The sequence below is a fragment of the Halictus rubicundus genome, chromosome 3, assembly GCF_050948215.1.
Source record: "Halictus rubicundus isolate RS-2024b chromosome 3, iyHalRubi1_principal, whole genome shotgun sequence".
In the NCBI taxonomy this organism is placed as follows: domain Eukaryota; kingdom Metazoa; phylum Arthropoda; class Insecta; order Hymenoptera; family Halictidae; genus Halictus; species Halictus rubicundus.
The window spans coordinates 17,408,553-17,427,470 of NC_135151.1; the positions used below are offsets into that span (position 1 = coordinate 17,408,553).

General features: G+C 39.3%; 4 protein-coding genes and 1 long non-coding RNA gene across 8 annotated transcripts in view; 2 read left to right on the forward strand and 3 right to left on the reverse strand.

Moving 5' to 3' along the window:
• LOC143352835 (lachesin) overlaps positions 1 to 5,181 on the forward strand; it is a 59,609-nt gene extending 54,428 nt beyond the window's left edge. Inside the window, exons 6-9 of the mRNA XM_076785734.1 lie at positions 2,251 to 2,379; positions 3,351 to 3,486; positions 3,699 to 3,856; positions 4,355 to 5,181. Coding sequence (XP_076641849.1) covers positions 2,251 to 2,379; positions 3,351 to 3,486; positions 3,699 to 3,856; positions 4,355 to 4,695 — 764 coding nt within the window. The 3' untranslated portion in view covers positions 4,696 to 5,181. The remainder of the gene's footprint in view (positions 1 to 2,250; positions 2,380 to 3,350; positions 3,487 to 3,698; positions 3,857 to 4,354) is intronic.
• A 20-nt stretch (positions 5,182 to 5,201) lies between these two features.
• Positions 5,202 to 7,370, reverse strand: LOC143352839 (uncharacterized). The gene is made up of 2 exons (XR_013082010.1): positions 7,274 to 7,370; positions 5,202 to 7,051 (listed from the first exon to the last, which is right to left on the reverse strand). It is a non-coding gene; the product is annotated as an uncharacterized LOC143352839 (long non-coding RNA).
• Positions 7,371 to 7,402: 32 nt separating this feature from the next.
• On the reverse strand, positions 7,403 to 8,145 carry Ksh (transmembrane protein 167A-like protein ksh). The gene is made up of 3 exons (XM_076785741.1): positions 7,965 to 8,145; positions 7,710 to 7,825; positions 7,403 to 7,614 (listed from the first exon to the last, which is right to left on the reverse strand). Exons 1-3 carry the CDS (start codon positions 7,965 to 7,967, stop codon positions 7,509 to 7,511), a joined length of 225 nt encoding a protein of 74 aa, XP_076641856.1. The 5' UTR covers positions 7,968 to 8,145; the 3' UTR covers positions 7,403 to 7,508.
• A 394-nt stretch (positions 8,146 to 8,539) lies between these two features.
• On the forward strand, positions 8,540 to 14,139 carry Vap (RAS p21 protein activator vap). Of its 2 annotated transcripts, XM_076785735.1 has the most exons (15): positions 8,543 to 9,180; positions 9,643 to 9,824; positions 9,936 to 10,117; positions 10,208 to 10,605; positions 10,885 to 11,030; positions 11,104 to 11,437; positions 11,593 to 11,936; positions 12,028 to 12,219; positions 12,300 to 12,449; positions 12,536 to 12,584; positions 12,677 to 12,895; positions 12,971 to 13,203; positions 13,284 to 13,425; positions 13,506 to 13,646; positions 13,752 to 14,139. In XM_076785735.1, exons 1-15 carry the CDS (start codon positions 9,103 to 9,105, stop codon positions 13,827 to 13,829), a joined length of 2,868 nt encoding a protein of 955 aa, XP_076641850.1. In that variant the 5' UTR covers positions 8,543 to 9,102; the 3' UTR covers positions 13,830 to 14,139. The 2 variants fall into 2 exon arrangements, with proteins under 2 accessions (XP_076641851.1, XP_076641850.1); XM_076785736.1 differs by lacking the exons at positions 13,506 to 13,646; positions 13,752 to 14,139 and having other exon boundaries at positions 8,540 to 9,180; positions 12,971 to 13,208; positions 13,284 to 13,421.
• Positions 14,140 to 16,062: 1,923 nt separating this feature from the next.
• Positions 16,063 to 18,738, reverse strand: Ras85d (ras-like protein 1). Of its 3 annotated transcripts, none has more exons than XM_076785738.1 (5): positions 18,409 to 18,738; positions 17,520 to 17,710; positions 17,297 to 17,440; positions 16,916 to 17,122; positions 16,063 to 16,800 (listed from the first exon to the last, which is right to left on the reverse strand). In XM_076785738.1, the coding sequence occupies exons 2-5, from the start codon at positions 17,646 to 17,648 to the stop codon at positions 16,696 to 16,698; spliced, it is 585 nt and encodes a 194-aa protein (XP_076641853.1). In that variant the 5' UTR covers positions 17,649 to 17,710; positions 18,409 to 18,738; the 3' UTR covers positions 16,063 to 16,695. The 3 variants fall into 3 exon arrangements, with proteins under 3 accessions (XP_076641853.1, XP_076641852.1, XP_076641854.1); XM_076785737.1 differs by having other exon boundaries at positions 18,272 to 18,738; XM_076785739.1 differs by lacking the exon at positions 18,409 to 18,738 and adding an exon at positions 17,974 to 18,235.
• Positions 18,739 to 18,918: the final 180 nt, after the last annotated feature.

An 18,918-nucleotide genomic window follows, 5' to 3' on the forward strand; every position in this document is an offset into this window, starting at 1 on the left:
TGGCTCCACAAATGATGGTAACACGGCTAGACGTTCCTTCAAAAACTTTACAAAAACATCGAGAATAACTGGCATTAATAAGGAACTTCTTGAACGATTTTTTTATACCTGCTCCTTCTTCAGGTCATAACATTAATTTTCTAAATTTCGAGAAATTTGTTCGCGAAACAGAATATTTATATTTAAATTTATATCCTTGGTTTTATATGCCCGTTACAGGGCACAAATTATTATTTCGTAGTGTAGAAATAAGTAAATCACGCCTATTGCCAATTGGCATGATGTCAAAGAGGATCAAGAAGCACGCAACAAAGACATAAGAAGGTTTAGGATTGGCCACACAAGGAAGAATTAGCGTGTATCTACAAACTACGACTTAACAGCAATGCTGTTAATTACTTCCCATTATAAATTATTATAGGGTGATGCCGCAAAAAAATATAAATTCGCTACCGAAAGGTGTGTTAGATCTACTTTTAACAAGAACTTCCGCCTAATCCCATAAATAACTTAAAAATATTATATAAATTATAGAAACAAATATAAAAATAAATAAAAAATATCATATTAAATAAGTATAACAACAATATCTAAATATAACAATATAAAAATAATTCTTCGCTAATATCGCTATCAACTATTTATTTTTATATTTGTTTCTACAATTTATATAATATTTTTCAATATAAATATTATTTTTAAAGGTTCTACATATGTTGAATCTCATTTCAAGACCTAACAGCAAAATTTCAAACGGTTTGAAGAAGCATGAAACGATCTATGATTTTCTTTCCACCTAGAATGGCCATTCGCGACACTGTGCGTTGCAGTGATTTCCTTCTGGAAGATGACAAAAGGCTTTTCTTTAACCTTTTTAACCAAGACTCGCGACCGTTCGGTGCGCGTACACATGTATGGAATTCATAGATTCGAAAACCGAACTGACTCAACAAAAAAGAAAAGAAAGAAAAAAGAGAACCATTTAACGGGAGAAAGTCGGCTTTCTAATTTCGTTTTAATTTTTCGGTAAAACAGCGCGCGATCGGCGAGCCGTCCAGACGGGATTACCGCGATCGGATGGTAATTAAAATTCGAATCGAAGACACGTCGCGCCAGGTTCGAGCAGTTTCGAGAACTAATTATCCAAGGTGTCTGCGCGAGACGATTCGCCATCAGGATCCGCTTAGCGGGACACGAAGACGTCGTAAATTCGCGAATACCGATCGAAAGCAATTACGGTGCCGGAACATGTCCCATCGAATAGAGATTAGTTTGTCCGCGATGACTTTCAATATCTTTCGGCGGTCTCCGCGTATGCTTTGCGCTTGCTCCGTCGGCGTTCGAGCATTTCCGCTCGAGGACCGCGGACGCGCGGATGCACTTTTCGCGCGAGTGCCCGGCAAATTTGTTAATCGGCCAAAATATTCGTCGATGGAACGAATCCTCCGGCCGGCACCGATAAATCGTCGCGCAATATTTTCGACGCGGTCGACGCCTGTAACAAAAGTGTCCGCCGCCGAATAATGAATCTTCCATTTTCGCCGGATCTCATTAGGCCGTGCGAGCAGCCGACGCGTTTTAATCCGAATCGCGAAACGAGCCGATGATTTATGTCGCTCGATCAGCCGATGTTAATGCAATTCATCGCGTTCCATCGATCGCGGAAACGTCGCGGCCACGCGTGTACACTTGAACGATAATACCGTGCATCGGCTAGGACAGAACAGAACGAAACGGAACGGGACGGGACGCGTCGCGACGCTCTTCTACGTCTACGCCGCAATGCTGGTTGGGAGTTTTCCGTTGAGTTTGCGTTCCATTAATTGTTCGTTGGACACGAAATCCTCTTAACGCGTCCACCGCGGTACAACTAAGCAAAATTGTCCCGGTAACAGCACGAAATATTTCACGCGATTTCGTTTAACGTTCAGTTGTTGTATTGTCTGCGATTCCGTCGATCAAAGTCGTAATTCGAAAGAACTTTGAAAGGAAACCGGCGAGACGATGCGTTCCAACGGTCGAACGATTTTTACGAAACGTGCCATCTTTCGACCCGTGGAGTGTGGGAGATTTAGGGTCGCCCCAGAAGCGGACATCGCGGCGCGGTGGCCAGGTTGTACGAACGCGAACCACCTATTTCCCTGTAATTCGGTGTACGCGTAAACGCTGGCACGCTGGCGCGCGGCCAGCGATATGTATACGAGTACGAGAGCTTTCAACAAGATATTCATACGATGCGCGATTTTCTAGTGGACAGCCAGTATGGCGAGAAGCTGGAATTAACCAGGGTAGACAGGAGGCAAATGGGAGCTTATCTTTGCATAGCCAGTAACGAAGTGCCTCCGGGAGTCAGCAAGAGGGTCTACCTAAAGGTTAATTGTGAGTACCTTTGAACAACCGATATCGCTACTCTATACCTCCCTCAACGGATCCGCAAAACTTAAATAGCTGTTCCGGCGCGCAATTAAGCGCCGCTCGACCACGGCCGGTCTCCTCTGTTTATCAATTATTATTTTTCCACGAGGCGTCAATGAAAAAGCGCGCCCACAAGGCCCGTGAGCTCGTCCGCGTCAAAGTCAAAGAATTTGAGGCCGCGCCGCGTCGTTTTATCAACGCGTAATCATATCCTCTTTCTTCTCCACGATCCGCTGTTGCCATCTTTGTAGATTTTTATTAGACACATATCTCTCTAGGAATGTACACTGCCGCTGAAAAGTATGTGGACACTTACCATGCTCATGAAATTTGTGATATATAATGTATATTTTTATTATTAAACAATATTCATTGCTAAATTCTATTACGAATATGTATGTAATGTATTCTAATAGTACTAAAAAATTAACAATTTAGTTATTTAATTTTCCTAAATAAATAAACGTCTATTCGATGGGTGGAAAACTGCATTATATTGCGTTGCGTGTGTACAGTTTGCAAGACTTTTCTCTAACAGTTTACAATGACTGCATCGTTTGAGCGAGGTCTGTTGCCTTCTCAATAGTAACATAAACATTTATAAACATGATTCCATGAGAACGAACCTTAGATAAGAGCGTCGCGATCACTGTGATGCTCTGGCGAGATCAGTTCAGTTTAGATACTTGTGAGAGCACGATGGGCACGGAAAGAACTGAATTAAGTGTAGGAATGCGTTCGCAAATAGTACATACAAGATAATCAAACTTACCAAAGATATCATAACTTTTTTCAGGTAATTATAAGAATAATAAGGTAGTGTCCACGTACTTTTGAGCGGTACGTTCTTTCCCGCAAACTGTATGCAACAGATTCCCTTCATAGTGTTCAGACAGGATCGTTTATCCCGTTATTTATTAATCGTAACGTTTCAGTCATGCCAAGCGCAAAGGTGTCCAACCAGCTGTTGGGTTCTCCCCTGGACACGAACGTCTCGCTGATCTGCTCGATCGAGGCTTATCCAAAGACGATTAACTTGTGGACTAGGAAGGATAAACTTATCACGAATGGGTGCGTACCTGCGCGTTAATAAATCGAATCGAATCGTTTCGGTCTCTCGGCCCACCGCGTTGACTGTTTACGTGGGAGCCCTGTCGTATGTCGTTATCAGATGCGAGGACCGAGTCGAATCGAATCGAATCGGATCGGATCGAATCGATTCCATCTTAAACGGACCAAAGTAGATATTCCGTCGGCTAAAGCTAACCGATCTGTCAACGCAGCGGCAGATACGAGATCAGCGAACGGGCAAACCCGGACGAGGAGTGGAAGACAACGATCGAGCTGAAGATAAAGCGGTTGGAGAAAACGGATTTAGGAGAGTACACGTGTTCTGCGTCCTCGAGCATGGGGAGGGCCGAGGCTACGATTACGGTGTCCGGTGAGTCGTCGAAATCGGAGATTAGTGTAGGCGTAGGGCGTAGGGCGTAGGGCGTAACACGTAGCCGACCGTGTTCGACCAGTTGAACGATTCAACAGTCTGACTAGCTTGTCGAGAGATGTTGCAATGTCTTTTGCATTAGTCAGGAATAAAGCCCATCTTTCAAAAGGATATAAACTGTCTATATCACACATCGAAAATCTTGCAAAGAAATACACCTTAACACTAAACCTACCACAAAACATATAAAAGTAAAACGTCTTGTAGAAGGGAAAAGATTGAGTTTACTATGTGCTCAAATAAGGAAGTCAATTCAGTAATAATTGTGAAATAGAAAACCGGTGGTCATCTTGACCGTGGTAGGTTTAGTGTTAAATTCGTGTCTCGAGAAAATTGGAAGGCTAATCGTGAAGTACACAATTAATTGACTTTCTGGCATCGAATTTTTCAGCGCTATTCTCGATGCTCCGAACGATTCGTTGCGCGATTCTTTTGCAGAGATCGAGCGAGTGACGCCGCCCACGCGGGCCACCTCGGCCAACTGGAAGAAGTCGAACAAGGCCAAGTCAAAGTTACACCCGGCGACCACGATCGACCGGGCTTCCCATCAGATGAGCACGCCGGCGATGCAGAAGAGCACCGCGAGGATAGTCTACAAGCACCACAGTACGACGACGACGACGCCGGACCCCCGTGCCCCGTTCATCAAAGACGAGACGATGTTCAAGAGCCGCGACAAGCCGAACGCGAACTCCAAGAGCCGCGCGAACCTCGCGGGATCGCCGATCGATGCACGGATCTACGCGATCTGCGCCGTGCTCTATCTGAGCCTGCGATAAAACAGCTGGCCGCAGCGTAACGAAACGACGCGCACTCTTCGAAGACCGAGTACCCCCGATTGTTCAGCGAGGGAATCTCGCGTCCGGGACGACCCGAGTCGAATCGAATCGAATCTAATCGAATATTGAGATTCGAACGCGAGGAAAACATCGCGCAACACCGTCTTCCGGCGCGCGGCGGCGTTCCCGAACAAACGATCAGAAGGTGGAATCGCAAACTCGAAAGTTTTAATTGAACTCACCGAGGGCAAGTTTCTTATTGCGATCCGAAGACGATGACGAAGCGCGCGAGCTCCCTCGGCGACGCTCGTCGCAGCGACGACGACGACGACGACAGCGACAGCGACAACGACGACGACGACGAAAACGACGACGACGACGACGATACACCGAGTATAATCGATCTCTCGTCACGGACCAGGGCCGTCACGAAAACTGTTGCAAATTTTAAGAGATAAACGCTTACGAAGGTATTTTTTATGAGCCTTTTATCCTTCATAGAAGGGAGTAGTTCGTGAGCGGAAAGCGCCGTATTCTTCGGTTGGACTGAATGTCGCAACGTTGCCGAATATTTTTTTAAACGACGAACGTGGGGTAAAGTGGGCAGGCCGGGATATCTTCAATTGAAAACTCTGATTTCTCGTTTGTGGGGTTACTAGATGTTACGATGTGATTTTTATAATGTTTAGCGTCGAAAGCCTTACCACATGCAGGGTGTCTATCTCGAGTGGGCCACCAGTGTCATTCACGAGAGAAAATCGTTCGGTAACATGGAAACGTGAGGAAAAAAAACCAGGAAAAGTACCGGGAAACCACGAACATTACGGAGAATCGAGGATAATCAAACGAAACAAAAAAAGCAGAACGAAATAACCGTGAACCGATTACTCGCGCGTTTTCAAATTATTTCAGCAATGGCAGTGGCGATCCAGTTCAAATGAACATCCGGTAATATGTATCTATATCGTTACGCCGTTACGTGATAATTATTGTCAACGATTAATTAAGTATTCTACCGTTTCCCGTAAGGTTCGCGCCGTGCCGCGAATCGATCCACCTCGAGGTGGATAACTCGTGTAACCACTCGGAAAAAATATCGAGTGTGCTTCCGCTATGTCTTCTGATTATGTTTTGGCGTCTCGCTGTTCCGAAATGTCGAAACTGAAAAAAACTCTGAACGACCTATAATGTATGTATCGATCTTGATTTTACCTTGAATCCCAATTTTTGTGAATTGCGAGTACTAGGCCCTCGCGTAGAGCTTCATCGAATTGCTTTGTAAAGTTTCTACGATATATAACACAATAGAATTCCTGCTAAACACGAGTTACCCCCCTCGAGCAAACTATTCGACTACACTCGAACACGCAGACAAATAATTAGCATACTAATTTGTACGTAAGGAATAATAAGATATGTTTGTTCAACGGTACGATGAAGCAAGGGAACCGAGATCGTAATCGTAATCGTAATCGTACTCGTAATCGTAATCGTAATCGGGATCAGGTTCGAGATATCAGGATCGTAAATGGCAACACGATGAATGTAAACGAATCATATCTAAGTCAGATTCATATCCGTAGGGCATATAGTAACGTACTGTATATTTTAGGAGAATACTAGACCCTACTTTCGTTATTTTCTGTATTTTTTTAATTACCCGTAGGCGAATAACGTACCTCATATGCCAATAATTGACACGAGACCACGATGTAAACGTAACCGACGTGGTTGACTGCGAGGAATCCACCAATAGTTCGAGCAGTTCGATTGAGCGAACGATGCGTACATACTTTGTTTCTGTATCGCGGAATCCTTATCGTTATCGAACGCGCGGAATATTGCATTTACCTGAAATAAACGATCATTTTCTAGTTTCAAATCTACGACTCGTGCATTTTAATTCGTTTGCGATATTCATTTGCGATACACGAACGAACGAACGAATACCGCGCAGCGATCGTTCGCATTTGTAGCGATACCATGTACCTATATACTTGTACACCCGGCTATAGTTTGCTTTTAAGGACTCGACAATAAGTGTTCCTAAATAGATTGCGGTTTCTAATGATTTCTCCTTTTAAATGTTCCTCGCAAAACACCGCAAACCATATCTCGCTCTGTAATTCGAATCGGTGTGCGAAATGGTGCTGGTAGGAAAGCTTCGCGATCCTATCGTAACGAATCAGATTTTTACACGGAGGAGAACCAAAGCTTTCCACCGATATTATGCGATTCTCATAAATGTCTTCTATTACAGAGAAGTATAGGTTTTAGTCGCAGTGCGTGGTATATTGTCTTCGGAATAATAGCATATCCGCGAGGTAAACGAACGAATCGCATATGTTGAATATACCTATTTAACAGATAACGTATATCATGAAACACTGCTCAATATAACGACTCTACAATAACTATATTAATTAAAAGAATGTTGTTGTTTATAGAAGAAAAATATATTATGGAAATACGAAGAGAAAATGTGCTCAAATTGGATAATTATATAGCTTTGGAGAAAAGGACGTGTTGACAAATAAAATGTACCATGCAACCAGCACAGATACTAGTTTCTGTTTACCTTCTTTACATATTAACAAGCTTGCTACCTCTAGCAAGAGACCCAGTATTCGCAGACAATAATGTTTTTCCTGGGATTTCATTGGTCTCAAACACATTGCGCTTACTTTTCGCAACTATAAAACGTGGATAGATCGTATCAGTTTTTTTATTGTTCTTGAAACCCATCATCGTTACAACCAACGTAATCAAAACGCAGACTCACTTTTCACAAACCAGTACAGCGCTCGGACATCTCACGTCCAAAAGAGAATGCTAAATGCCATTAGAACGCAACAAACAGCCACGTATGGACTTTTCCTTTCGCCGATCCTAGCACACTTCCAGAATGTACCCTGTACACTGACAAATAAGTATTATTCGTATCTTAACGTTTACGTGTCTCGCGTGTATCCCTTTCTCTTCGGTTCACTATTTACAAATTCTGAAAAACTCACCCAACTCGTTTCATACGATTGTCCATGAAACTCGGTGCGAGTGCTTTGACATAAGTGCAGGTACATATCAGTAACAGAAATACTGACAGCAGACTCTGGAAATTGAACAGGGCAGACTACGCGCCACCCAAAACATACGTTTAGAATGGTTTTAGTCGGTCAACAATTAGGTTATGTTACAATCACCGCTTACTTTTGATTGCGCGCCATTTTATTCGAATTGTAACTTAGAAATGATTAAAATTATGATCTTACCATTACGATTCAAAGACAATGAACGCAAGAGCCTACAAAATGCTTCGGATGATCGAGTCACATGTAAATGTCAGCAAATTTGACGTACGTTGCAGCAGAAGTCAACCGGTTCACGGGCGAATATGCAACAGGCGAAAAAGTTCGAAAAGAAACTAGCATTTCCTTTACATAGAAGCGCACAGAATTTGCATGTACCCTAGAGGCGAAACTCCGGTTTTTGTCAGGAACCAATTTCCAGTGCGCATGCGTAGCGCGAAGTAGACCCAGAACTCTGAATGCGCATGCGTACGCAAGATAGTACACCATGAACATAGCCTCGAAACTATACGCGATAGATTCCTAGCGACTGTATCTATAGATTACAAGCGCGCAAAATTTAAATCGTATCGTATAAAATATTCAATACTCAAATATTGCCGCGCTTTGCAACGTTTTCAATTTTTCATATACGCACTTTGCCTCTTCATTCGTCCCCTATTTCGCCAAATGAGATAGAAATACCAACTGAATGTAATGGCAACATGGTAATAAGTATATGTAGTGTGCCAAGGTCACCGAATTCGTGGAACACGAACGTGGAAGACTTTGACCGAAGTTTCATCTCTGGTATATTTTGCGATAAATGTGCAAGTTTAAACATTTAATGCCGCTTCTTTTGTGTTTTCGATTACATTGATTTCGGACAGTGTTCCCATGCAAACAATGATATCGCTTGGACGTATTATCGGCAACATTCGATAACAACTATTAAGTACAATCATCGTATTGTACGGGTTGCCTGACTTTATACGCGCATTGTTGATGGCGTATTATTTATAAAAGTGTTTAGAAGGAAATAGTGACCGCGTTCAATGCACAGTCGATCCCTGAACCGATGCCGGTGTACAAACGCAGTTCGAAACATGTCGTGAGCTTTTAGTATAATATTAAAAACACTACGCGATATCGAAATAAATCCGTTTCCCGACTATACCGATCACGACCACCGCGTGCAGTAGTAAAATGGCTGCCGAGAAACGTCAATACATTTTATATCAATAACAAGCTGTCGTTGTAAATAATCGCGGACAAGGGAGATTGCAATAAAACGGATGCCATTCAATTAATGTTTCAATTTTCCTATTTTTCATAAACGTGTATGCGTGAAAGAGGTGCGTGTGAACCAAAAATGGCAGAATTTGTGCGTGGAGGCCCGAGCGTGTCGAACAGTGCTAAGGTACGTTCGAGGGTATTATTCATCCTAGATTATTCATCCATGACTACTGTGTCGCCGAAAGAAATTTCGAGCGCCGAATAAATCGAACGGAATTACACGTCTTTATTATGGAACGTACGGATAATCACCGAAGCTTGGGATTTCCACACAGTTTAAATTTTTTTTAAATATTTTTTCGAAAGATGTTTCTGATACGATTCGTCGATTCGTTGGTAATAAATTCAAGCACAAATACTAAACAATTATTTACGAGTAGTATTAGTGTTTTATTGGCAAAAGTATTCATTATTTAGAATATCTTGATAAAAACAACATTGTATGAAAACAAAATCATATCCTTCCCTCTGCCTTGAGTGTACAAACGTACTCTACTATAAAGATTTATTTAACAAATTTGTGTCATAGAATTCGAATGTATATATAATTGTCAAATTGTTTATATTTATGTTGTTATGTCTACAGATGGATCACAACAGTAAAGGAGGATCGCCTAGCACTGGTAGCGAAGATGGGGGACAGAATGAGTCTATGAACGCAGAAAACGAATTTGATCCATTTCTTGAAAATATTCCAGACGATATACAGGACACCGAAGAACCTGATAGCGCCAATGCAATAATATTAACAGCTCCTCCGGAAAATCAGTGAGACAAAAAAAGAATAAGACCATTTAATTATAAATGCAAACATTAGTTCTGACAAGATTCATAAATACACTGTTACATTTTGATACATGTAGAATGGGTATTTTGCAGGTGGTATCACGGTAGACTAGATAGATTTACAGCAGAGGAAAGATTATGGGACGCAAATAAAATGGGTAGTTATCTAGTGCGAGAAAGCGATAGAAAACCTGGGAGCTACGTGTTGTCTTATTTAGGAAGGACTGGCATTAATCATTTTAGAATAACTGCTGTGTGCGGAGATTATTATATCGGTATGATAGACATTATTCAGATTCTGAGAAATATTTTATATTTTAACATGCTTGTTAATCAAAAGTAACAAAACAAATCTGTCTTTATAGGTGGTAGACAATTCAATAGTTTGTCAGACCTTGTCGCATATTATACTCATTGCTCTGATCTTTTGAAGAGAGAAAGACTTATACATCCTACCCCACCTCCTGAACCAGTGAACGATAAGAAACGAATTGTCGCGATACTGCCATACACAAAAATGCCTGACACAGACGAATTAAGCTTTCAAAAGGGTGATATATTTTTCGTCCACAATGATATGGGAGATGGCTGGCTATGGGTTACTGCCCACAGAACCGGAGAACAGGGCTTGATTTTTCGTGAATTGGTGGAAGATTTGGACGATTCGATCGATCCTAATACCGTATTCTCTTGGTTTCATCCTAATGTCACCAAAAGCGAAGCCGTTGATATGTTAGTGAAAGCGGGACCCGGAAGCTTTCTCGTGAGTTCACGGCGCACACACGGTGAAGAAACTTTTAACGACAAAGTTATACTATTTAAATGGACACGTTTGACGATGGTGGAAAAAATTTTGTCACTGATTCATGCCTCCCTTGAAACGTTATAACTTTGTCCAGAAAAGTTTCTTTTTACGACTATAGATAAGTCAGACATGTACTTAGATGATCCCGCTTAGCTGAAACACCTTGTATATAAATCGCAGTTTTATCAACTAAATACTTTGATTCGCTATTGAAATGAAACGAATTTTTGTATACAGGTCAGACCGTCGGACAATAGTCCAGGAGATTATTCACTTTTCTTTCATATAAATAATCAAATTCAAAGATTTAGGATCGAGAAAAAGGGAGTGAGATACCTTATGGGCGGCAGAACTTTCGAGTGTCTCGATGCCGTAATCAATAGGTAGAATATGTTTCTCTTGACACGTTGCATTTCTCGAATGTACATATTGTTGTCACTAAATCGATGTTTAAAGGTATCGAAAGGAGCAAATAGTGGAAGGCCATACGTTGGGTCAAGCATTGGTAACGGAACCCGATGGCAGCGTAAGAGTCAATAGAGAAGTGCAACACGCGGAAAAGATATACGCGACTCTGAGGGAATGTCGCGAGCAATCTGGAGCAAAGAAAAACAAAGGGATAAAAATGCAAGGGTATCTAGAAAAGAAATCTGAGAAAAATAAGAAATGGAAAGCACTGTATTTTGTACTCTTAGTAGACGCTACAGATACGCACTTGTATTTGTATGACAATCCAAAAAGAACCAAACCTAAAGGTCTCATAGACTTAAGCTGTGCTTATTTATACCAGGTACATAAAGCTCTTTAGCCGGATACAGTACACATTGTATATCGTTTAACACGTTTTTCATTACTATCAAAATTAATCGCACCAATGTCGTCTAACGTTTATCGCGTGCATGGCGAATTATCGCAAGATTCGTCACTGAAGCATAGATGTTTTAGGTCCATGAAAGTGTATTCGATCGACCTCATTGCTTTCAATTAGTTGAACGTGCTTTACCATGTTTGGCCACGATAACATACTTGGCAGCTCCAAACTCAGAGAATGCTTTAGATTGGATTAATGCCTTAAAGCCATTATGTGTATCGCAACTGACACGTGCTCCAAAGGTTGCCCGTCTTCGTGAACTGCGTTCGTTACATCTCCATATTTTAGACGCACATAGACTTCCATATAAACTAGTACCAAACCCCTTCATCATAGTGGCTCTAAATAATGTAAAAGTAGCTCGCACCAAGGTTAAGACTGGTTTACATCCGCTCTGGGACGAAGAATTCATTTTGGAGTACGTATACCATTGATTATCATGCAACGATCGTACTGTCATTCCTCGTTAACGATTAAAACAGATGCTTTAACGATTAATTGCCCGATAGGGACGTACCGCCCGATGTTATGTCGTTCTCCTTAACGTTGTACAACAAAGGTAAACGCAGCAAAGACACAGAGGTGGCAGAATTGACCGTCGAACTGGCAAGTCTAACAAACGGCGAAGAGATGGACGAGTGGTACCCACTGTCAGGAGTTACTCCCATAGGAGAATGGGGTGTACTACGTTTACGTATAAGGTACACATTTCAAGTTACAAACGGAACCGTTTTAAAAATAAAATCATTGCTTCCTACACGAAGTAGTTATCAAATTACAGATACCGGCACGATTTGGCGATGCCTCCAGACGAATACAGTCCATTGCAGCAGTTACTACTAGATCCAGAATTACATGTTGTCAGAGCATTAGCGGATGTGTGTCATTTGGATAGAGTACCACTGGCAAATAGTCTACTTAGAATATTTAGGTACATGCGGAACTTTATAGCCAATTAACAGGTATATTATGTACTAATAAATATATGTATATATATATGTGTGTGTGTGTGTTTAGGCACGAAAGAAAAGAAGCTGATCTGTTAAGATCTCTAAACCAGACGGAAGTAAGTGCACCTATGTTGTTTACGCGTGTCTGTTCAGAAGCCATTTGGTCACGCATTCGCTTCCATTGCAATTGTTTCGCTGTTTCGTTTAGGTAGACAAAGAAGATGAAACGCCGACATTGTTTAGAGCTGCCAGTCTTACAACTACTTTAATGGATTTATACATGAAATCAGTTTGTACCTCATTTCTGAAGGCCGCTCTACGTGACACGATAGTGAAATTGATTGAAAGTAAACAAAGCTGTGAATTGAATCCAACCAAAATGGACTCCCCAGAAGACGCATGCAGCAATGCTGAATTTTTGCTGCAGGTATAGATATAATAGAATAGGAATTCAAAAGAAATTCGTTCGAACAGCGATCGCTTTATATCGACGGTATTTCAGGTTCTGGATGAGGTAACATTAAGCATTTTTACGAGTCCCGATGCTTGTCCAAGGACTCTCCGATATATTTGTGGATGCTTGCAAAGAGCAGTCGTTGCCAAATGGCCCCACGAAAGACTAGTCAGAACGCGAGTAGTCAGTGGATTTATATTTTTACGTCTACTCTGCCCTGCCATATTAAATCCTAGGTCATTTAATTTAATAGCCGAACCACCACCTCCAGCCGCTGCAAGGTAGGGTAGGTCTATATTTAACGTAAGATACTTCGATCCTATAGTAATTGTTCTTTATCTTGCCGTTCATAATTTTATAGATCGTTAGTAATGGTTGCGAAATGTTTACAAAATTTGGCAAATTTGGTAGAATTTGGCGGTAAAGAGCCATACATGGAAGTGGTAAATCCATTCATTCTAAAGAACAAGGAACGAATGGTTGTCTTTCTTGATCAGTTATCGGTAAGTACAAATTTGTCAATTTTGACGATCACAAGCGACGATTATTTGACAATTACTTGAACCTGTTTTGTACTGCGAAGAACGTAACCGAGAAACCGGAGTCAGAAGGTGCAGATCCAAGAAACAAGAGTTGCATATCAGACACAGCAAGAGATCTGGCCACGCTGCATCATATTTGTGTTTCACACTTGAAAGAGTTGCAAGTTCTATCAAAGACTCAGGTAGGTGTTAGACGTTTCGCCATTCAAATCCATGAAATACCGTCGTTCAGAATGGCTGTAACAATTAATTGATCATTCAATCGTATATCTGTATATTTCTTTCAGCCAACAATAAAGCAGTTGGTGACTGTGACTGAAATGCTAAGCAAACACAAACAAAAATATATGGAAATGATACGGTAGTGCTAAAGCTATATGCCATGAACAATGCCAAACGTAACAAAACAATTTATAAGATTTGACGACAGATACGCAGTAGTATTTAATAATAATTATTAAGTGATTTAAGTAATTAAACGTACAGACTGACGTGCCATATATATTATTGTATACACACAAGCCTACATTTACCATTTCGTATGTAATTAGAAAATAGCTTATACGTATAGTAAACAGTAACATGACAGTGATATAGTAACATACAGAATCATATAGGCGTATAACGATTTTATATTTACCTAGGTGCTCGAAAATAAATACAAATTAAACCAAATATATTGCGCTACATTTATTGCCTGCAAACAAATGTCTCGTTTATTTCGATTGGGTAAAAAATTGTACGTTCTATACGTATAAATGTTGGTTTATTAATATGAATAATGTTATAAACTATTTCTTACATTTTTATCGTTGCAATGGTTCTATCATGCCATTAAATGACGGATATTATGTTAAATCCTACCGAGTTAATACAAAGACTCTTAGAAAATCTGTTAACAAAAATATACATTAATTTTTCAGTTAAAAAATTAAGAAGCATACGCGTAGTAACATTTTAATACACTGAACTGTATATTACGATGTTGAACAGTGTATAAATTATTCTATTATTTCATGATTATGACGTAAGTTGTTTTAAATAAGAATGATACAGACTTATCTTGTATTGTTTCCAGAAATGAGTACTGTGCAAATCTCATGAGCGTGGAAGTTCGTAAATGTAATTCACAGGAAAAAAATCTTCGCATTACAATTTGTACTTGATGTATAGATTTGTATAATATTTGTATTCTTTCATTTGATAACAACAAGATCGGAATAAAATGATATAAAGTATGCGTGTGGTATTATATGCATCATTTTTCCAATGTAATTTATATATATTTACTAGTAAAACTTTGATGAACAGTAAGGTTGATATTCGAACCTAAATAGATATGACACATAGATTTATAAAATTTGATTTAGAAATGTAATTTTTTTATAATATTTTAGGACCGTTTGATTCGAATAATGTGTCTTTTCTTTTTTATCACGCGAATAACATCGTACGAATAAAATTAATTGAAAATTTGTTGATTGCTTCATCAATGTTATAAAACCAAACAGCATAGATGGCTTACAATGAATATATGTATAAAGACAATCATTCAAAACAGAATGAATATAAAGAACACTTTTTGTACAAAGTTTTATTATGAATTTAAACTACATAACACCTATGCTGTGCAATTTTATATATACACATTTTCAATATTTAAAAAAGCTAGTATTACAATTGTACGCGTTCACATATACGAGAATATTCGCGAATTGTACTATTTAGATCATTCGGCAAAGTATTTAACCCTTGATTGTTCGAAATTTAACGAGGTCCGAGACATGACCGTTTCAGCGGGACGACGATCGTCTCGGAAAGCATATTTGGAACTATTTACTTTATAAAAAACACCGACTTCTTTGCATTTTCTGACAGAGTCATGTCTCGTCCAAATAAAATAACATTATTGTCTGAACAAATGTCGAAAGTATACAATTAGAACGAAATTTCAGTTTACTAGTGATATTTGTAACGTCTTCAAATAACAAACCATATTTCACGTTGCGTATTTTGGAAAAATTAAAATGCGGTGTAAATAGAAAACTGACAGAGAATAGAGTACAAATTAGAAAACAACGATGTCGTTATAAGATATCTATCTTTGTGCAATAATGACAGTACGGTAATCATAAGTATTTAAGGATTCAAATATCAAAGTAAACTTTCACTTCTCTTTTGGCGCGACAGTATTCTTAAATTATATTTTTCATAACAAAGTGAGTTTTCAACTCTACATTGGAGTAACAATAGCGAATGAAAAGAACGCTTAAACTAGTACAATCGGAAAAATAAATTCGTACCTAGTAAATTTCTTTTATGCGAACATATAAAAATATCAATGTAAAAAACTAGTCGATTACTGTGTCATCTTCGTCATATGCAAGAGCTTGTTTCGTTGATACACACAAAGAACACGAAGTATGCTTTTAATTGCACTAAAAATGAAAACACGAGCGAACCTTACCTACCCACCTTTAAACTGGTAAATAGGCGTTTATATAAAAATTGCATACTTAATCACAATAGTACTTCCTAGCTAGCATGGCATGCTTAAGATTATTTAATCACAGCACAAAATGAGTTATCCATACTGTATTTTCTTGAGTTTTTATGGCTTTTATTCTTCTTTTTGTGTAAATGGAATTTTTTAACTATTCAGAATAAGGTATGAAAGTAAACATTAAAAGTATGTTCAATCAATGAATTATAAATGTACAATTACTTCAATAAAGCATGCAATGAATGTATCTATTTTTTACCCACAGTCTTTGAACTATGCAATCATTTTGTGGGATAATACTTTTCGTGTATGTTATATTAAACGTAATTAACGATAAAACGGGCGAATAGTCTTAAAAACTTTTTGACAGTGACTATTCTATGCAATCAAGGGTTAAAATTCTTTTGCAAATGGAATATTAAGAGTTATATGGCAGACTGTGTTGAACAAACAATGTTTTTTATGAAATTGAACTTCAAGAGTAAAAATGTATGCAATATTATACAATGACATTACATACTTTGTTCTCTTTTTCTCTCTCTCTTTCTCTCTCTCTCTCTCTCGCTCTTTCTCTCTTCCAATGTATAGAAAAAATTGTGCTTGGAAATTAGTACAATATTCTATAGAATAAGCTGCAAAAATGTGCGTAAAGTGAACATAATCTAACGCTTTTTACAATTTATTTCGCGTTAACGTTTCGAATGAGAAAAGTTATGGTATTCAGTGATTTAAAACAGACAGCACCGACGTCTCCTATGGCTCGAGTTACCTGCTCTCATACTTTTCTTTTTTGCTTTGCCTCTGTGTTCTTTATCTTTGCGTATTTCTCTGACCTATAATTTAATCATTGCACCTGATCAAAAAATGTGTTACCAACGCACCAAAACAATTCTATGAAAGATTCTATCAAAGGTTCAAAGAACCTCGTTCCTTGTTAAGCATGCTTACCAAAGTATAAAACGCATCGTCTACTCCCATTCTAGTTTTTGCAGAAGTCTCAACAAAAGGCACACCGTATTGACGGGCTACTTCTCTTGCTTGTGACATATTTACTGCCCAAGATTGTTGAAGATCACATTTATTTCCTACCAATACCATTGGTACCTCTTCCGCATCCTTCACTCTTTTTATTTGTTCCCTATATGTGCTTATGTCCTGCAACATTAAACGTATAGGAGCCCATTTGTTAAAGTTCCTTCGAAATTTACTACTAAACGAATACAGCCAAACTTTGGTAACTAGAAATTTCAAGAGAAGTTAGTAAGACTAATTGTTGTCTGGTAGATAATAGTGTTCAATCGATCAAAATTGAACTGTAAAAACACATACCTCAAAACTTTTAGCCGAGTTCACAGCAAACACTAACAAAAATCCTTCGCCTGTCCTCATGTACTGATCCCTCATCGCGCTATATTCCTCTTGACCAGCTGTATCCAATATATCTAAAAGGCATGTCTCCCCATCTATGACTACCTATGTTTAAAATATGTTTTAGAAAAATTGCTCAGAGATAAGCATTTGATTAATAGAGGAAACGAGTATGGAAACATACTTGTTTTCTATAAGAGTCTTCTATCGTGGGATCATATTCGTCTACAAAATGATTTTGTATCAACTGAATCGTAAGAGCAGACTTGCCAACACCTCCAGCACCCACGACGACAAGTTTAAATTCTGTCATTATGTAATTATTATTCCAACACGATCTACAGCTTTTAATGCAAAGCTACAATTGCGTCTTGTCTACAAAGTAAAAGTTCATTTTTTAACCTTAACGAGCGACGAGCCTGAACCGCAATATAATATTATTCAATTGAATAAATAAAGCGAATGGGGTTAACAAGCATTAATTATTCCGAAGTTTCTATCGTTCGTTGCCAAATAAAAGAGCACGAAAGATTGTGTATGTATTTTCAGTAATTACGAGCGACAATTCTTTGTTGAGTCACTCATCAGAGTCGTTTTGACAAATTAACTCCAACTAGATCGTTGCGAACAATACGTACTCTATGGGCAACAATCTGCACCAAGTTCGTACCGACTTTAATACGATCGGTCCTTAAGTCATTTATATTTTTAATTCGCCGATGAACATCGTTAATTCCGGAGCAGAGTACAGTGACTTAACAACTTGAAAACAGAAGGACCATGGCAAGCAAGCACACCCAATAACATTACAGCAGAAGCATGTGGGCAGATGCAATCATCGATTAAAAAGATAATTGTAAAACAACCCAGAGTACGTGTCTTTTAGAATGCAATTCGACTAGAATATATGTAGAACATTTGATGAACCTTTCTTACTTCGAACTCTTCGAAATACCGACGTTAAGCGAGAGGTGTGTTTTCAAGAGTACATCGAACAAACGAGCAACGCTATCGACGTGAAAATAAACGTCGTTCGAGCAGGAGATCTTTCTCGTCTTCATGCATGGCCTTACCAAAGTTCAAAGACACATTTCAGGAACACGCACCGGCTTAAAAACACACTTTTCCAACTCTAACTATTACAAATCAGACACTGGAGAGAAACCATCTGGAAAGAAGCACCAGTGGTGCCAATTGCCAATCTACAAAGATTCGATGACACATCTCGAGGGAGTGGATCCCAAGTTTGCGATAGCACTGTCACCCTATCGAAAACGGTAAACAAATTTAATCGGTCATTACTTCATTCTCGGTACAGATTGAAGTCGCGACATCAAATTTATGGCCGGGCACGTTGAATGTTAAAACGAGACGGGTTGAAAATGTCAACCTGTACACAATGGTCAATAACATAAGAGTGCTCATGCCCGGAGTTTCGGCGTTCTCGATATAGTGCTGCCCTCTACTCATTTTTAGCATGGAACAGAACCTGAGCAACGCACCACGATGATGGTTCTGTTCCATGCTAAAAGTTGTCCAGGTTCTGTTCCATGCTAAAAGCTCGCCCGGTTCTGTTCCATGCT

Excerpts from the sequence above, each read along its gene's own strand:
- Vap (XM_076785735.1), top strand. The coding sequence starts at position 9,103 with ATGCGTGAAAGAGGTGCGTGTGAACCAAAAATGGCAGAATTTGTGCGT. Across the intron at positions 9,825-9,935 it reads ACAGCTCCTCCGGAAAATCA|GTGGTATCACGGTAGACTAG; the intron begins GTGAGACAAAAA and ends GGTATTTTGCAG. Across the intron at positions 11,438-11,592 it reads GCTGTGCTTATTTATACCAG|GTCCATGAAAGTGTATTCGA; the intron begins GTACATAAAGCT and ends TAGATGTTTTAG.
- Ras85d (XM_076785738.1), bottom strand. The coding sequence starts at position 17,648 with ATGACAGAATTTAAACTTGTCGTCGTGGGTGCTGGAGGTGTTGGCAAG. Across the intron at positions 17,441-17,519 it reads AAGACTCTTATAGAAAACAA|GTAGTCATAGATGGGGAGAC; the intron begins GTATGTTTCCAT and ends TTTTAAACATAG. Across the intron at positions 17,123-17,296 it reads ACTCGGCTAAAAGTTTTGAG|GACATAAGCACATATAGGGA; the intron begins GTATGTGTTTTT and ends TTAATGTTGCAG.
- Ksh (XM_076785741.1), bottom strand. Across the intron at positions 7,615-7,709 it reads AATCGTATGAAACGAGTTGG|TGTACAGGGTACATTCTGGA; the intron begins GTGAGTTTTTCA and ends CTTATTTGTCAG.